The sequence below is a fragment of the Astatotilapia calliptera genome, chromosome 5 (assembly GCF_964374335.1).
Source record: "Astatotilapia calliptera chromosome 5, fAstCal68.1, whole genome shotgun sequence".
Lineage (NCBI taxonomy): Eukaryota > Metazoa > Chordata > Actinopteri > Cichliformes > Cichlidae > Astatotilapia > Astatotilapia calliptera.
Window position 1 is genome coordinate 23123678 of NC_137426.1, and position 13813 is coordinate 23137490.

General features: G+C 37.4%; 1 protein-coding gene across 3 annotated transcripts; it reads left to right on the forward strand.

Moving 5' to 3' along the window:
- Positions 1 to 3826: 3826 nt before the first annotated feature.
- On the forward strand, positions 3827 to 13240 carry avil (advillin). Of its 3 annotated transcripts, none has more exons than XM_026168206.2 (20): positions 3827 to 3951; positions 4079 to 4205; positions 4404 to 4478; positions 4668 to 4864; positions 4941 to 5049; positions 5135 to 5245; positions 6194 to 6399; positions 6485 to 6563; positions 6696 to 6794; positions 6880 to 7033; positions 7186 to 7286; positions 7934 to 8071; positions 8167 to 8325; positions 9355 to 9534; positions 10788 to 10945; positions 11033 to 11177; positions 11265 to 11453; positions 11533 to 11604; positions 12358 to 12468; positions 12651 to 13240. In XM_026168206.2, the coding sequence occupies exons 2-20, from the start codon at positions 4146 to 4148 to the stop codon at positions 12762 to 12764; spliced, it is 2457 nt and encodes an 818-aa protein (XP_026023991.2). In that variant the 5' UTR covers positions 3827 to 3951; positions 4079 to 4145; the 3' UTR covers positions 12765 to 13240. The 3 variants fall into 3 exon arrangements, with proteins under 3 accessions (XP_026023991.2, XP_026023993.2, XP_026023992.2); XM_026168208.2 differs by having other exon boundaries at positions 3849 to 3951; positions 4084 to 4205; XM_026168207.2 differs by lacking the exon at positions 3827 to 3951 and having other exon boundaries at positions 4005 to 4205.
- The last annotated feature ends 573 nt before the right edge of the window (positions 13241 to 13813 follow it).

A 13813-nucleotide genomic window follows, 5' to 3' on the forward strand; every position in this document is an offset into this window, starting at 1 on the left:
TGAAGTTAGATGGAGGCAGAGTATCTGCTATAGCGACCCCTATAGGACGTAGCTGTGATACAAATAAGATTTTTATTGCATGTCTTTAAAAATGCTTACATGCCCAAATGATGCTAAAAGTGCATTTTGTTGATTTAGTCTACTCTCCTGTGCACACTGGTTGTAAAGCAATATGATCCCATTGTCAACTCAACACTGTGATGGACTGACAGTGTGCCCCGCACTCGCTCTGTGACGAATGGGATAGGCTTCAGCTCTGTCTTCAGATGGATGGATGTCCACAAAATTGCATTTTAATAAATAACTATAGTGTGATTCATTTAACTTTACACATCCCCCACATGTGCACTATCTCTGTTATAGATCAATAAGCATAGTTGTGCAGGGTTTATTCGATTGGCCTGCTGTTTATATAGCACTTTCCTGGCCTTACTGATCACTCAAAGGACTAAAAGAGTACTACCCACATAGGCACAGGGAGACATGTATTGCACATTGCTGCAAGTGCAAGTACCATGGTTATACCATCTGTCTCGAGAGGACAGATGCTGTGATTAGGAACTAAGATATTTCAGCTGCAAAAGATCCAGCTTCACTAAGTGTGACATACACATTCAAACTACAGCTTCATTAGCTTATTATCAAGCGTTAGTATTTTGGTTTCCTTTTCTTTTTCTTTTTCTTTGGTGTTCATGTATTTATATATTTATTTATGTATGTCTGAGTCACCTATGTCTGATACCGCAGTACTCCTTCCTGGTTTATATGAAAGCAGTGGCTGAGGGTGGAGCCTGATTCAATACAAAGTTTAAAGAAAAGCTAGACTTTTTCTCCACTGTTTAAAATGGTCTGATCGGTCCGTATATGTGCTTTCCTTTTCTTAACTCAGATTGTTGAGTTAAAATGTGAATATTACAAGTGTGTCTGCAGTGTTTTCCAGCTGTATTAGCTCTCACAGCAATAAGATGTCGCCTGGATAACAGAAACCATAGTTAGAGCAGTGAATTACAGGGAAAGAGAAGCAGATAATGTGTCTGGTCTCCTCTCTAATGATATGGCATACAAACATATTTCTAAAATGTGTATTTATTTTGTTTTTCCAGCTTGCTCTAAAACTATATCTATGTATGTTGTTTTACCCCTGTCATTTAAAAATACAACTATAGTGCAGTGAAGAGGGGGAAGAGTCAAACACTGGGTCGCTGCATTTAACACTGTGGTATATCGTCGCCTGTTAAACCTGTGAGCACCCGTAATTATGAATGTTATAATATATTCTTCCAGTTTTACAGGTGTATACTTCATGAATTTTGAGGGGGGGTTATTCTTTCTTTGTTTGATTTTGTAGGTTACATAAAGCCATGTGTGAAAAGTTGTGGGATTCAAAATATTTTATCCCTTTTTACACTGATGGCTCATGGATATGATGAATATAATGGGTATAATGACACGATTGTGTGTCATGTGGCAATTAATGAAACCAGTAGATCCAGTATACCCAGTATATATGAAATTGTAAATAGATTTTGCTAATCAAAACAGTAACATTTTCATACTTTATGGACCGCAATGGGATCGATTTGCATGTTCATATTTACAGACCTACTGCAGTATGCTGTATGGCTCGCACCCAGCCCACTGATAATATCATCTACTGATGATAGTGAAGGCGTAACATTGATCCCATCAGGATCTCATTTGGATCATTTGGATTGAGAATCCCTTTCTGAGGGGGCAAGTGGACACAAACCATGGCAGCAAAATGTCACTGGATCTCCCCACTGTAATGGTTAGGCAGCTCAGGGTTTTCATACATACAGATAAATAAAATATATACTCTACATGTATGGCTTTCATTTAAATGTGTTTAAATTCTGCACATCAAACTTTACTTTTAACAAATCATGTTACCCTGCAAAGGCGATGTATGTGGGTGTACTAAGAACTGAGCAGGCTGTGTGGAAACTTCCTCTGTGACCTGTTTAAATCCAAAGATTTTTCCTTTCCTGTATCTGAACAGGTAAAATCTGCTGGTAGCACGCTCATCAAACTACTTCATTTTGTAAACAATTTGCTCCTGCTGCTGCCACTCTGTTGTGCAGGGTTGGACTCTTAGGCTTTCACATCCAAATGCAGAATTATGTATATGATTCAGGTCACACCACTAATGCTTCAGCTGCCGCTCTGCATGACTACAACTAAAGGTCTGTTGTGTTTACAGTGCTCAAGGCTTGTTTATGACTTTGCTTTGCTCCACTTTGCACTGTTACCGGTTGAGGTTTGTTTGTGCGGGTTGATTTATTTGAGTCTTTTTTTATGACTGACAAAACAGAACAGGACATTCAAGTCAGAACAATCAGTGGAGATATGTCTATGAAAAAGGTTAGGGGTATATCATTATTAAATGATGTGGTGTTGTGAGTTTGTGAAAAAGCGGCACGTGTACCTGTGCTTGTGCTGATATGAAAATGTTTCCCTGTAGTCCTTCGTGTTAAATGAGGAAAAGTGGGCGGGCTCATGAATGCTCATCACTGAAATTCAAGCAAGAAGCATTCACTTTTTTCACTACTTTTCATTCTTATCCTGTGATTTCACATGAATTCGATTCTCTTTCTGTCCCTGTTACATGATCAGAGCCAAATTTGGTGGGTATCTTCTACCATTAATGACATGAGGGACACTAAAGTGAAAAAAGTGACTTTTAATGAGCCACTCCTGCTTCTGCAGAACTGCTGGTATCACACAAAGGAAAACCACTTTACATGAACCAGCAATGGTAGGTGTGTCTATACTGGCAATCACACTCTCACATGTCTTTTGGAAACAATGTAGATCAAGCAGACTAAATGTGGTGCTGCTGAATAACGTGTACAGCGTTAGCGCCGAGGAAGGCTGGATTTCGGATGGCAGCATGCAGTCTCTTAAATATTTAAATATTTAATTCTCTGAACACCATCAGACTCTCAGAGGACAGTTTAGTTAAAAGAAAAAGTCCTGACGTTGGCAGGTCCCGACTAACTCAGGAGGATGGGTCCACAGTACCAAACAGCAGTCATGACCTCCTGAAACAAAGCACAGAAAATAAAGTTACAATAATCATATTTATTTGTGAGTATTTAAGTTACAATTCCTATTGTAGCTATTACTGCTAATAATATAAATAAATAATTGATGTTAAGGTTATGAGCAACTACAGCAAGTCCTTTACAATCTGAAGTTTTGTCAAACTTCTTTGTTGCACTGTGTGATCCAAGTTTCCCCACTGATGTCATCCCAGTGTGAACTCATCACTGTGAATAAAATTGTCATAAATCTGCTATTAAAAGTTAAAACTTGTTTTATCAGCTGCACTGTATATATTTATTTTTCATTTGTAATGTTATTCTACAGTATTTTTGTACAAGATAGAAACTATACATTATTATATAATGATATGATATAGAAAGCTAATTATTATTATTACCAGTAGCAGTAATTAGCAGTAACATATCATTATCAGATACTACAACACAATTTGTAGTACTACAATATTATTCTGTCCGCTGCACAGTTACAGAATATCATACTTTTCCTCCTGTAAGCTCATTATCACGTGTTTTACTAACACACAGTTTATGTACTCACAGGTATCCATATATGGTGCTAATGTGGCAGTCTTGGACCGAGTGGGCTGGGAAACTAATAGACGTGTTGGTCAGTGTTACTGTGTGTCTATTTGAATATGAGCCAATCCTTTTTTTCATTTTTTCTCAGCACATTTGCCTACAGGATTTCGCTTCTTCCTCAATGATTGGGCAGAATGCTCTGTAACCTCCTGAAACATGCAAAGTGATGCAAATCTTTTCGGAGCACTATCAGGATGAGAACTGAGGGTCTCTGGCTATCAGTCGGAAAATCAGCTGTTGGGAGATCATATAAGCTTAGAGGAACCTCTACAGACAAGGATACTGGGTATGTATGGCTGGATAATTCTTGCATTATGAGATTTAAACAGTATTTCACATGATTTTGAATTGGTTTGTAGTGTGTAAATACGTTTGTAAAGAAGGAAATTATCTTCAGTGCACTAAAATATCAGTTTAGTCTTCCAGAAAAGGAAAACTAAGCTTCCAAAGTGCCGCTGAAACTGAGTGCATCCAGGCAACATGGACCAAACATTTCGAGCAGTAACCCGCAGCCCTGGGATTATAATCTGGAGAATTGAGGTAATTTTAATTGCTGCAGTATTGACAATTATAATATTGTAGCTGTTTAAAAAAAAATCAAAAATCAAAAATCTAATTCAGCTGTTTGTCCTGGCAGGTGATGAGCAGTGATGATTGAAGTAGTTGTTAAATCTGATGTATAGATGTGTTTGGTGAACATGAAAATAAAGACACTATGTTTTTGTTGTTGTGCAACAGAAAATGGAGCTGGTTCAAGTTCCTGAGAAATCTTACGGAAGCTTTTTTGAAGGCGACTGCTACGTGCTTCTGTTTGTAAGTCTGTGATGGCCACTGATGCACTATTACACTGTTAGATTCAAGGACTTCATATTATGTAGTTAATTCTGCTATTGGTTTTCAACACTTTTCCATTTGGTTTTGTTCTTTGAGTAGTCAGTGGTAACTAAATACTCTGATTCCTGCTATACACTACAGTCTTGACACAATTGTGCACTTCTCCAGACCCAGAAGGTGGGCAACTCTCTGTCTTATAACATCCACTACTGGATCGGCTCACAGTCCACTCAGGATGAGCAGGGTTCTGCTGCTATTTACACCGTACAGCTTGATGAATTTTTGGGCTCTTCCCCGATTCAGTACCGAGAGGTCCAGGACCACGAATCTGACACTTTCAAGGGCTACTTCAAACAAGGAATAATGTGAGTGAATGCCAGCACAGTAGTTATTAATATAAAGTAAAAGAAACCACAACAATTATCATGCCAATATTTTTAGCTACAAGAAAGGCGGTGTTGCATCAGGCATGAGACACACTGAAACCAACACATATGATGTGAAGAGACTGCTCCATGTGAAAGGAAAGAAAAGGGTGATTGCCAAGGAGGTGAGCCATACTTCAAAGCAGTTATATAACATTACTGGACAGATTATATCTTACAGAAAGATTGCTTTATGCTTTATTCTTTCAGGTGGAGATGAGCTGGAAGAGTTTTAACCTTTCAGATGTGTTTTTGCTGGACTTGGGCAAGAACATCATTCAGTGGAACGGACCAAAGAGTAACAGACAAGAAAGGCTCAAAGTAAGATTTTATTTTTTAAGTGTAACAGTGCTGTTGGATGGGATACTCATACTGGAATATACATTTAAGAAGAAATAAAAAAAGCATGTGCAAAAAGGGCTTGTGATGAGTAACCTTTACCCTTACCTTAACTGTACCGGTATGGTGTAGTTACAGGTTCAGTTAATCTAAATTACTCATATTAAAATCTCTATACTCTGTGCTTTATGTATGTAATATTTAATACTTTTACTTATTTTGCCAGTTAAGTATCATTATGAAATCTGCTATGAAGAGTTGTGGGTGTGCACAGTTAAAGCTGATTTCCTTCTTCCTGCAGAGGGTTAAAGGGTTTCTGCAGGAAGAAACTAAGATACAGATGATATCATTGCAAAAGTGACTTAAACTTTTAAATCATAAAGAGCCTTTATCTAGTGAATATTTGCATATTGTAATTTTATTCTGTAGGTGATTCAGTCATATTTATTAAATAGTAAGCTCACATGTTCGGACAAGCAAACGTAGCACGATAAAAGAGGTTTCAAACAAATGCTCACAGAAAGTCTGAACTGAAAAGCAAATAACACAGGTGCGCATTAAAAACACAATTAAAAAAAAAGTACAAGGCTGGAAGTGAAGTACAGGTACATAATGTTAATTCAAATATGACTTATTTTAAAGGGGATTCTGATCTAAGAAGCACACACAAACAGTTTAACAGTTTATTTCTGCCAGGATGTCTGTTTTTGCAGTGCTCACAAAACCAACTCACATGTTTTTACATGTTTAATAGGATGTTTAAAACAAGGTTTATCTGAGGAATTGACCAAATTATATTCCAGCTTCCCAACTCTTGGACATTGCGACGGCTTGTACTTTAAAAATACTTTTGAAAATAAGATATTACTGCAGATTACGGTACTGAGTGTCCAGTATGTAGAAGTAAACTGTTACTTTGCTGTTTCTCAGGGCATGTTGCTGGCCCAAGACATCCGGGACAGAGAGAGAGGAGGTCGGGCAGAGATCAGAGTGGTGGAGGGTGAAGCTGAGAGCAGTTCTCCTCAGGCCATGGAGCTCATGACAGAGACGCTTGGAGAAAGAACCGTAGCGCTGAAGGACGGACCTCCTGATGAAGCAGTTGACCAAGAACAGAAGGGACAACTCACACTTTACCAGTGAGAAGCTCACCGACAACTGATACCATACCTATGTTAAGATTCAATTTTGCAGTATTTTATTTGTTAACGACTTTCATTTCAGGATCTCAGATGCAGACGGCCAGATGAGGGTCACAGAAGTTGCTACGAGACCACTAGTTCAGGATCTTCTTAACCATGATGTGAGCCGTTAAACAAAAAACAAATATACACAATATTCAACCACAACAATGAGCTAGAGCTAAAACTCCATATTTACTAAAATATAATGACTTAGTTTTGTAAAATTACTACGAATAATCTTATTATTTTAGGACTCCTACATCCTGGACCAGGGAGGGGTAAAGATCTTTGTATGGAAGGGGAAGAAAGCAAACAAAGAAGAACGACAGGCCGCTATGACCAGAGCTTTGGTGAGAGGAACTGTTAAGAGCTTTTACCTAACTGATGAAAGGTGTCATATTTATTTCCTCTGTTGTAATTGAATTGCCGTCGTAGGACTTCATTAAAGCGAAAAACTACCCGATCACTACAAATGTGGAGACAGTGAATGATGGGGCAGAGTCAGCTCTCTTCAAGCAGCTGTTCCAGAGGTGGACTGTGAAAGACCAGACTCAAGGTCTGGGAAAAGTGAACACAAAAGGAAGGATCGGTACGTGTAGCTGTGAATTCAGAGGAGGGGAAAGAAACACACACACATATAACAAAAAAGTCTTCAGATTTTAAAAGAAAACCAACATAAATACAAGTTACTTCTGATCACAGTATCTTTATAACATTGCTTTATCATCATATTTTCTTTAGCTCATGTCACACAGGAGAAATTTGATGCTTCATTGATGCACGCCCAGCCAGAGGTTGCTGCACAAGAGAGGATGGTGGACGATGGCACAGGTCAAGTAGAGGTATAGGAATAAATTAACTTTAAATTTAACATTTTTATCAGTAATGCAGTTGCATCAAACAGTCCTCTGCATCAAAGACTCCTCCCACGTCATAAACAGTCCATCAAATGTAACAATCAGTCATTAAAAACCTAGCTAGAAGTCGAAATAATAATCTCATGGTGTCATTTGAACAGGGTTTCACAGATATGTCACCAAAAATAAATAAACAAAATATCAAAATCTCATGCTAAGTATCTAAAAAAAAGTCCTCATTCTGTGTGACAGCCTACTTTGTAAAACCAGCAATGATGACTTGATTATGCTGTAATCAGTCTCAAACCTGTGGGCCTCTTTAAACCACACAGAGTTCAGTTATTATTTGTTTATTTATTTATTTTTTAATCAGAATTAAAGAACAGGAAAGACTGCTTTCTGTCCTTCAACCACCTATTTCCCCTCCTTCTGGTGTAATTACCGGTGTAGCCTCACGGGGTCACTAACATACTTACAGATTTTAAAACTTTATATCAGGAGAAAATCAAGTACTGCTGATGCTGCTCTATGGTCTGTTTGAAGCTTTCAGCTCTTCAAATTAAACATTCATGTTGGTGATTTCACAGAGAAAGTGCAGATATTCCATGTTAATTTACTTTTGACCTGCCCAGGTGTGGAGAATTGAAAACCTTGAGCTAGCCCCTATGGACCCCCAGTGGTATGGATACCTCTATGGAGGAGACTGCTACCTGATCCTCTACACTTACTTGGTTAACAACAAGAAGTGCTACCTGCTCTATATGTGGCAGGTGAGGTCACAGTTAAAGCAATTCACAATCACACACCTAAACCTCTTTGTATGTGTCACTGTACCGTATGAGATTTGTGTCACTTGAAATTTCAGGGGCGTCATGCGACACAGGACGAGCTGGCTGCCTCGGCTTTCCAGGCTGTGAGCTTAGATCAAAAGTACAACGGAGAGCCTGTTCAAGTGAGAGTAACTATGGGCAGGGAGCCGAGACACTTCATGGCAATTTTCAAAGGAAAACTGGTTATCTTTGAAGTAAGACTCTTCTCTCAACTTACCCTTATTTCATTTGAAACATAAACACCCCACTTCTGGTTTTGTAACAGTACAGGGTAACACTTTATGATACGTGATATGGTAGGTAGAATTTCCCTAAAACTAAGTGGAATTTCAATGCATTACAATGAAATTATATTTACCTATAAATTCTCACTGTTAGATACTCTAGAAAAAGAAGAGAATCATTCAGTTTTTACAACGTTACTGTTTAATGAAAAGAGTCACAAATGATACTGCAAGTAATTTAAATTACTGGTGTCTTACTTGAGCGTTTAATTTTTTTTATTGTACATTTACTCTGGTGTGCATCATGGATGTTTCACAATTCAACTGTCCTTGTATATTACATATAAAATATGAAAGGACACGGCTTTCATTGCATATAAAAATGTGCTAATAATCGTTCTCCCTTTTCTACTTATAAGAAAAAACAAGCATAGGCCCATGTGATCTTTTATACTGATGGAGCCAAATCTTAATTCATATTTTTTATTTCCAGTTAAAATTACTGCAAAATTACACGCAAACCCAGACTTGGACACAAGAGAATCAACAATAAATTATTGAATATGATATATAAATACATATATTTATGCTTTTTCATTTGCACAGTTTAATAATTTATTTGCTTTCTTTTTGTTATTTTTACACAAAAAACCCCTGCAAAGTACAACATTTAAAGTTGAAGATGGAGAAATTTTAGTTGTTCTTCCAGTAAATTACCTAATAGTATGCATTCATCAGCATTGCTTGCTCAATACTTCAAATTAGTTATGCATTAGATATAGTTATGGAAAATGACAGTATAATGTCTCCTTTCCTTTTTTATCTGTAAAAAGTTGAACTTTTACCAACTTGATGTTAAATTGTTAATTGTTAAACTACATTGTGATTATAGATGACATACATTGAAATGCTATTAAATTCTATGGGAATCACACCGTTTGTTGCTTGCCCTATTACAAAGTGCTACTCTGTACAGGATATTTTTGTTCTTCCCTTTAGGGCGGCACATCTAGAAAAGGATCTTCAGAACCTGAGCCTCCAGTGAGATTGTTCCAGGTTCACGGGACTGACCAGTTTAACACAAAAACCATCGAGGTCCCAGCCCTGGCCACCTCTCTAAACTCTAGTGATGTGTTTTTGCTCAAGAGCCAAACAGGAATGTATCTCTGGTGCGGAAAGGTAAAAGATACAACTTTATTTTAGACAGAGAAACTGACAGGCCCTTTAGAGCATTTTTGTCTCTTCTTTAATGTAATATAATTCATGATGAAAGATATCTGGAGAGAAATGTCTAACTATTTGGGGAGATTTCTTTCTTCACAGTGAGGGGTGAGTCACATTTCACACAGTATTTTAAAAAAATCATTTTTCTAAATTAAGAGAATAGTCATTTTGAAAGTCTGAGTTTTGGGTGCATAGGTGAGGTCCCTTTGCCGAAAAGAGACTAATAAAAATCCCCTTCTGTCTATCACCTTTACATAGAAAATAGGAACAGATGATGGGTTCTTGCAGTAATTCAACGATGTGGCTTTACGATGAAGCTTTAAGGGCTAATGAGTAAAATATTCTTATCAAACTGATTTTTAAAGGCACCTGAACGAACAGTATTTAAGGTTTAGGTACCCTAAGGTTAGTAAGAATAACAAGCATGTAAATTTTCCCTGAATTAATTAGAAACAGTAAAAGCAGCTGCTCCCTTGTCTGAAGGGGTTGCAACAGTGGTAGCTCCACATGTTTGATTTAGAAGAGTTTAATGGTGGATGTCCTTCCTCCAAAAAAAGAATAAAGTAATGTACAGATAGTAATTTTTGGTTTTTATTAAGATTTTAATATAAGTGTGCTGTAAGGACTGTAGAGAAATTGTTTCTCACAGTTTCGAGCTGACTAACTCAGCAGGCCCAGACAGGCCTCTGCACTTTTTGGGTGGAACCGAAAGTCAGACCTTAGCATCTCTCATCAGGGCTTATCATAGCTAAGACTCTTGTGGCAGAAGAGAATCAAATACCAAAGGAAAGAGGGCATCATTAGAAGAGTGGAGGCTGTTAAGGAAACAAATTGATGGTCAATAACCATGAATGAATATAACTGGTTGGATGCATTTTTTGAGCATATAGTATATATATACATAGTATATATATATATATGTATATATATATATATATATATATATATAAGTACTAGGACTGATTGGCTTTTCGGTCTGTCTGTCGGTGAGCATCTGCCCTTGCTGTGGTTTTGCTGAGTCAAACAGTTCATCTCTACCAGCTGCTGACTCAGCATTCATGAATTTCCTTCATAAGAATAACAAACATGTCACAAGATTTTCCTCATTTTCTAAAACCAGATTAAATCAAATAAAATGAACATTTTTAGCAAAATATAGGCCTATTGATGAGCTCTGGGGTCGGGGGTGGCATCTTTTTGTAAACCAGGGATCAAGTGGAGATGAGAGAGCCATGGCGAAAGAGGTCAGCTCAGCAATCAGCCAGAACTCACCACGAGGCTCTGAAGAGATTATTGCAGAGGGTCAGGAGCCCATTGAATTCTGGGAACTGCTTGGGGGGAAAGCTCCCTATGCAAATGACAAGAGGTGAGGATAGTATGAACAGGTGAACCAACAGCTTCAAGTGTGACTTTTCTATATGTTTGCTTTCACTTGGTTATGTGCCATCCGCAGATTGCAGCAGGTAGTTTTGGACCATAAGCCACGCCTGTTTGAATGCTCCAATAAGACAGGGCGTTTCATTGTGACTGAGGTGACTCACTTCATACAGGATGACCTCAGCGAGGATGATGTCATGCTACTGGACACATGGGACCAGGTAGGATTTTTGAGAGGTTATTAATATGAACATAATAATGAATTAAATAAACTCCACCACTTTAATCACATCCTGCTTTTTCTCCAGGTGTTTATCTGGGTCGGTAAAGACGCAAATGAGGAGGAGCGCAAAGAGGCACTGACAACCAGCCAAGAGTATCTGCAGACCCACCCGGGTGACAGAGATCCACACACCCCCATTGTCTTGATCAAGCAAGGCTTCGAGCCACCCACCTTCACTGGGTGGTTTACAGCCTGGGATCCCACCAAATGGAGTGTGAGTGTTATGCTTTTGAGCTGAAATGTGGATTTCCATTTATAATTAAAATAATCTTACAAATATTTCTCTCTTTCAGTCAGGAAAGAGCTATGAGGAGCTGAAGAAGGAGTTTGGAGATACAGCGTCACCTGTTAATGTTACTGTTGCAGTATGTAAAGTTTTATTCATTTCTCAAACTCTGTTTAGGTTAAAACTTGCAACAAAGTTCTATGTTAGCATGAAGTTTTAGCTCGTGAATTATTGAATTTAAAAGATTTAAAATTTATAGGCCTTTCCTATCATAATCTGCAGTGTGGAGTGTAGCTATATTAGACCCTCAAGTGTAGGAAACAGAAGGCAAAAGTTCAAAATATTTATTGATGATGAATCAAAATCCAAGAATCCAAACACAAAGAGCAAAGCCAGGTAAGTAACTGGGAGCACTGGGTGTGTACTGCCACAGACACACAACTAAGTGAACAACACAATAAAGAGAACAAGCAAACTGGAGCTTTAAATGGGCACAAGAGATCAGCGAAAGTGGAAACATAAGAGCAACAAGACTCAGGTGAAACTAATCAAGGACAGTGAGACAAAATAAAAATAAGGACAAAGCACAAGAGCAAAATGACTCACAAAACAAAACAAGAACTATTCTGGAGAAGACTTGACAACAATATGCAAAAGGACACTGAGGAGGCAGTGACGAACTAAAACAAGTAAATAAATATAAATGCTCTAAACATGATCAGAAACCAAACAAAATAAAGAATATGAATCCTAAAGGCCAAACAAAAGTTCATAATGAAGGTAGAAATAAGGGCCAGAACCTGCATTAATAAAGTACTGTGATTTGTATACTCAAAGATTGAGATTAATAATACAATATAAACTAAAATGTTCTTTTAATGTGATTTTCTAGGAGCAGAACGGAGGGAACAGTGTGAAAAGTTTTCAGTCTTTCCCACCTGACGATTTGAAAAACAAGCTTGCCAACGAGCTGCCAGAAGGTGTTGACCCGAAACAGAAAGAGGTATGTACGCGCGTTCCCAATGTTTCCATTTCCCATCAATTCCACATTTAAGTTCAAGATTTGTACGTGTATCTGCTTATTCATTAATTTAGTGATGATTACAACCATCACCAGTAAAACTCTGCAGCTTAAAAAATAACACGTGTGCCATCACCCGCTAAACTTTGTCACCTCATTTGCAGAAATACCTCTCTGACACTGACTTCACCACCGTCTTTGGAATGACCAAAGATGAGTTTGTGAGCTTGCCGCAGTGGAAACAGCTGAAAATGAAGAAAGAAAAAGGGATGTTTTGAGATTTCTTTCAGTATTTGAAATAAGTAGTTACTGATAGAAGCCAGCTGTTGGGGTCTCTTTGTATGATCTTTCTTGCTTTTCATGTTTTTTCACTTACTAATCTTTAAAAATTTATAATCATGAGTCCATTCTGTACATTTTAGTCAAATTACTTTTTTTTTTCAAAACTTTATTTTTGTAATCTGTGCTGCCTTTATGGAGTTAACACTATTTAGGAACTCTTGTGTCAAAATCAATGAACCTAACTGAACTATGAACCACAATGGCTGTTCCCCTCTGCATGTTTGTGCAGTCGAACCCCGTAGGAGGCAACAGTTAACTCACACGTCTTATATTACGATATTTATCAGGATGTCATTTTTTAACAAATGTGATTCTTACCAGGTTCAAATAAATGATTTAAATAAGACCTCAGATAAACAACATTGCACTGTCATTTATTCAATTAATAAAACGTAAGAATGTGAAAAAGTAAGTTCATGTTTCAATAGCTTGTAGAAACACTTTCAGCAACAATGATAATCATTTTCTGTATGACTCTGTATAACTTTCCTTGTTGTGGAGGAATTTTGGCCCGATCTTCCTTACATGCGTTGCTTCAGTTCATTGAAATTTGATTGATGTTCTAGATTGATTTTTTTTATTGTGTCCCAATATGTAAAATCTTAAGACATGGAAGATGGTGCATTTTCTTTTATCCCCATAATGGCCAATAGGATTAATAGGTTTAGAACTAAACTGAAAACTATTTATAAAGAAGAAAGTAATTAAAATGATTTACTTAGTTGCAAACATTTGTGTCACTTACTTTGAAGTTACTCATAATATGAAAGTAAAGATGACCTGATTTTCCATCTTTTGTGCAAATAAGGATGGAACACGATGTGCTCAAAATAAGTGAAGAAAACAGAAATCTCTCCATTCCTGCTTTCATTTGTAAATTGTTATCTTATGTGATTCCCAGAAATCAGTCTGAAAAAGAAAAGGCGACCTTTACCTTTAGTGTACTAAATATACAATCAGTTATACGATCGGTCATGAGTCTCCT

Excerpts from the sequence above, each read along its gene's own strand:
- avil (XM_026168206.2), top strand. The coding sequence starts at position 4,146 with ATGGACCAAACATTTCGAGCAGTAACCCGCAGCCCTGGGATTATAATC. Across the intron at positions 4,865-4,940 it reads TACTTCAAACAAGGAATAAT|CTACAAGAAAGGCGGTGTTG; the intron begins GTGAGTGAATGC and ends CAATATTTTTAG. Across the intron at positions 5,050-5,134 it reads AAAGGGTGATTGCCAAGGAG|GTGGAGATGAGCTGGAAGAG; the intron begins GTGAGCCATACT and ends TTATTCTTTCAG.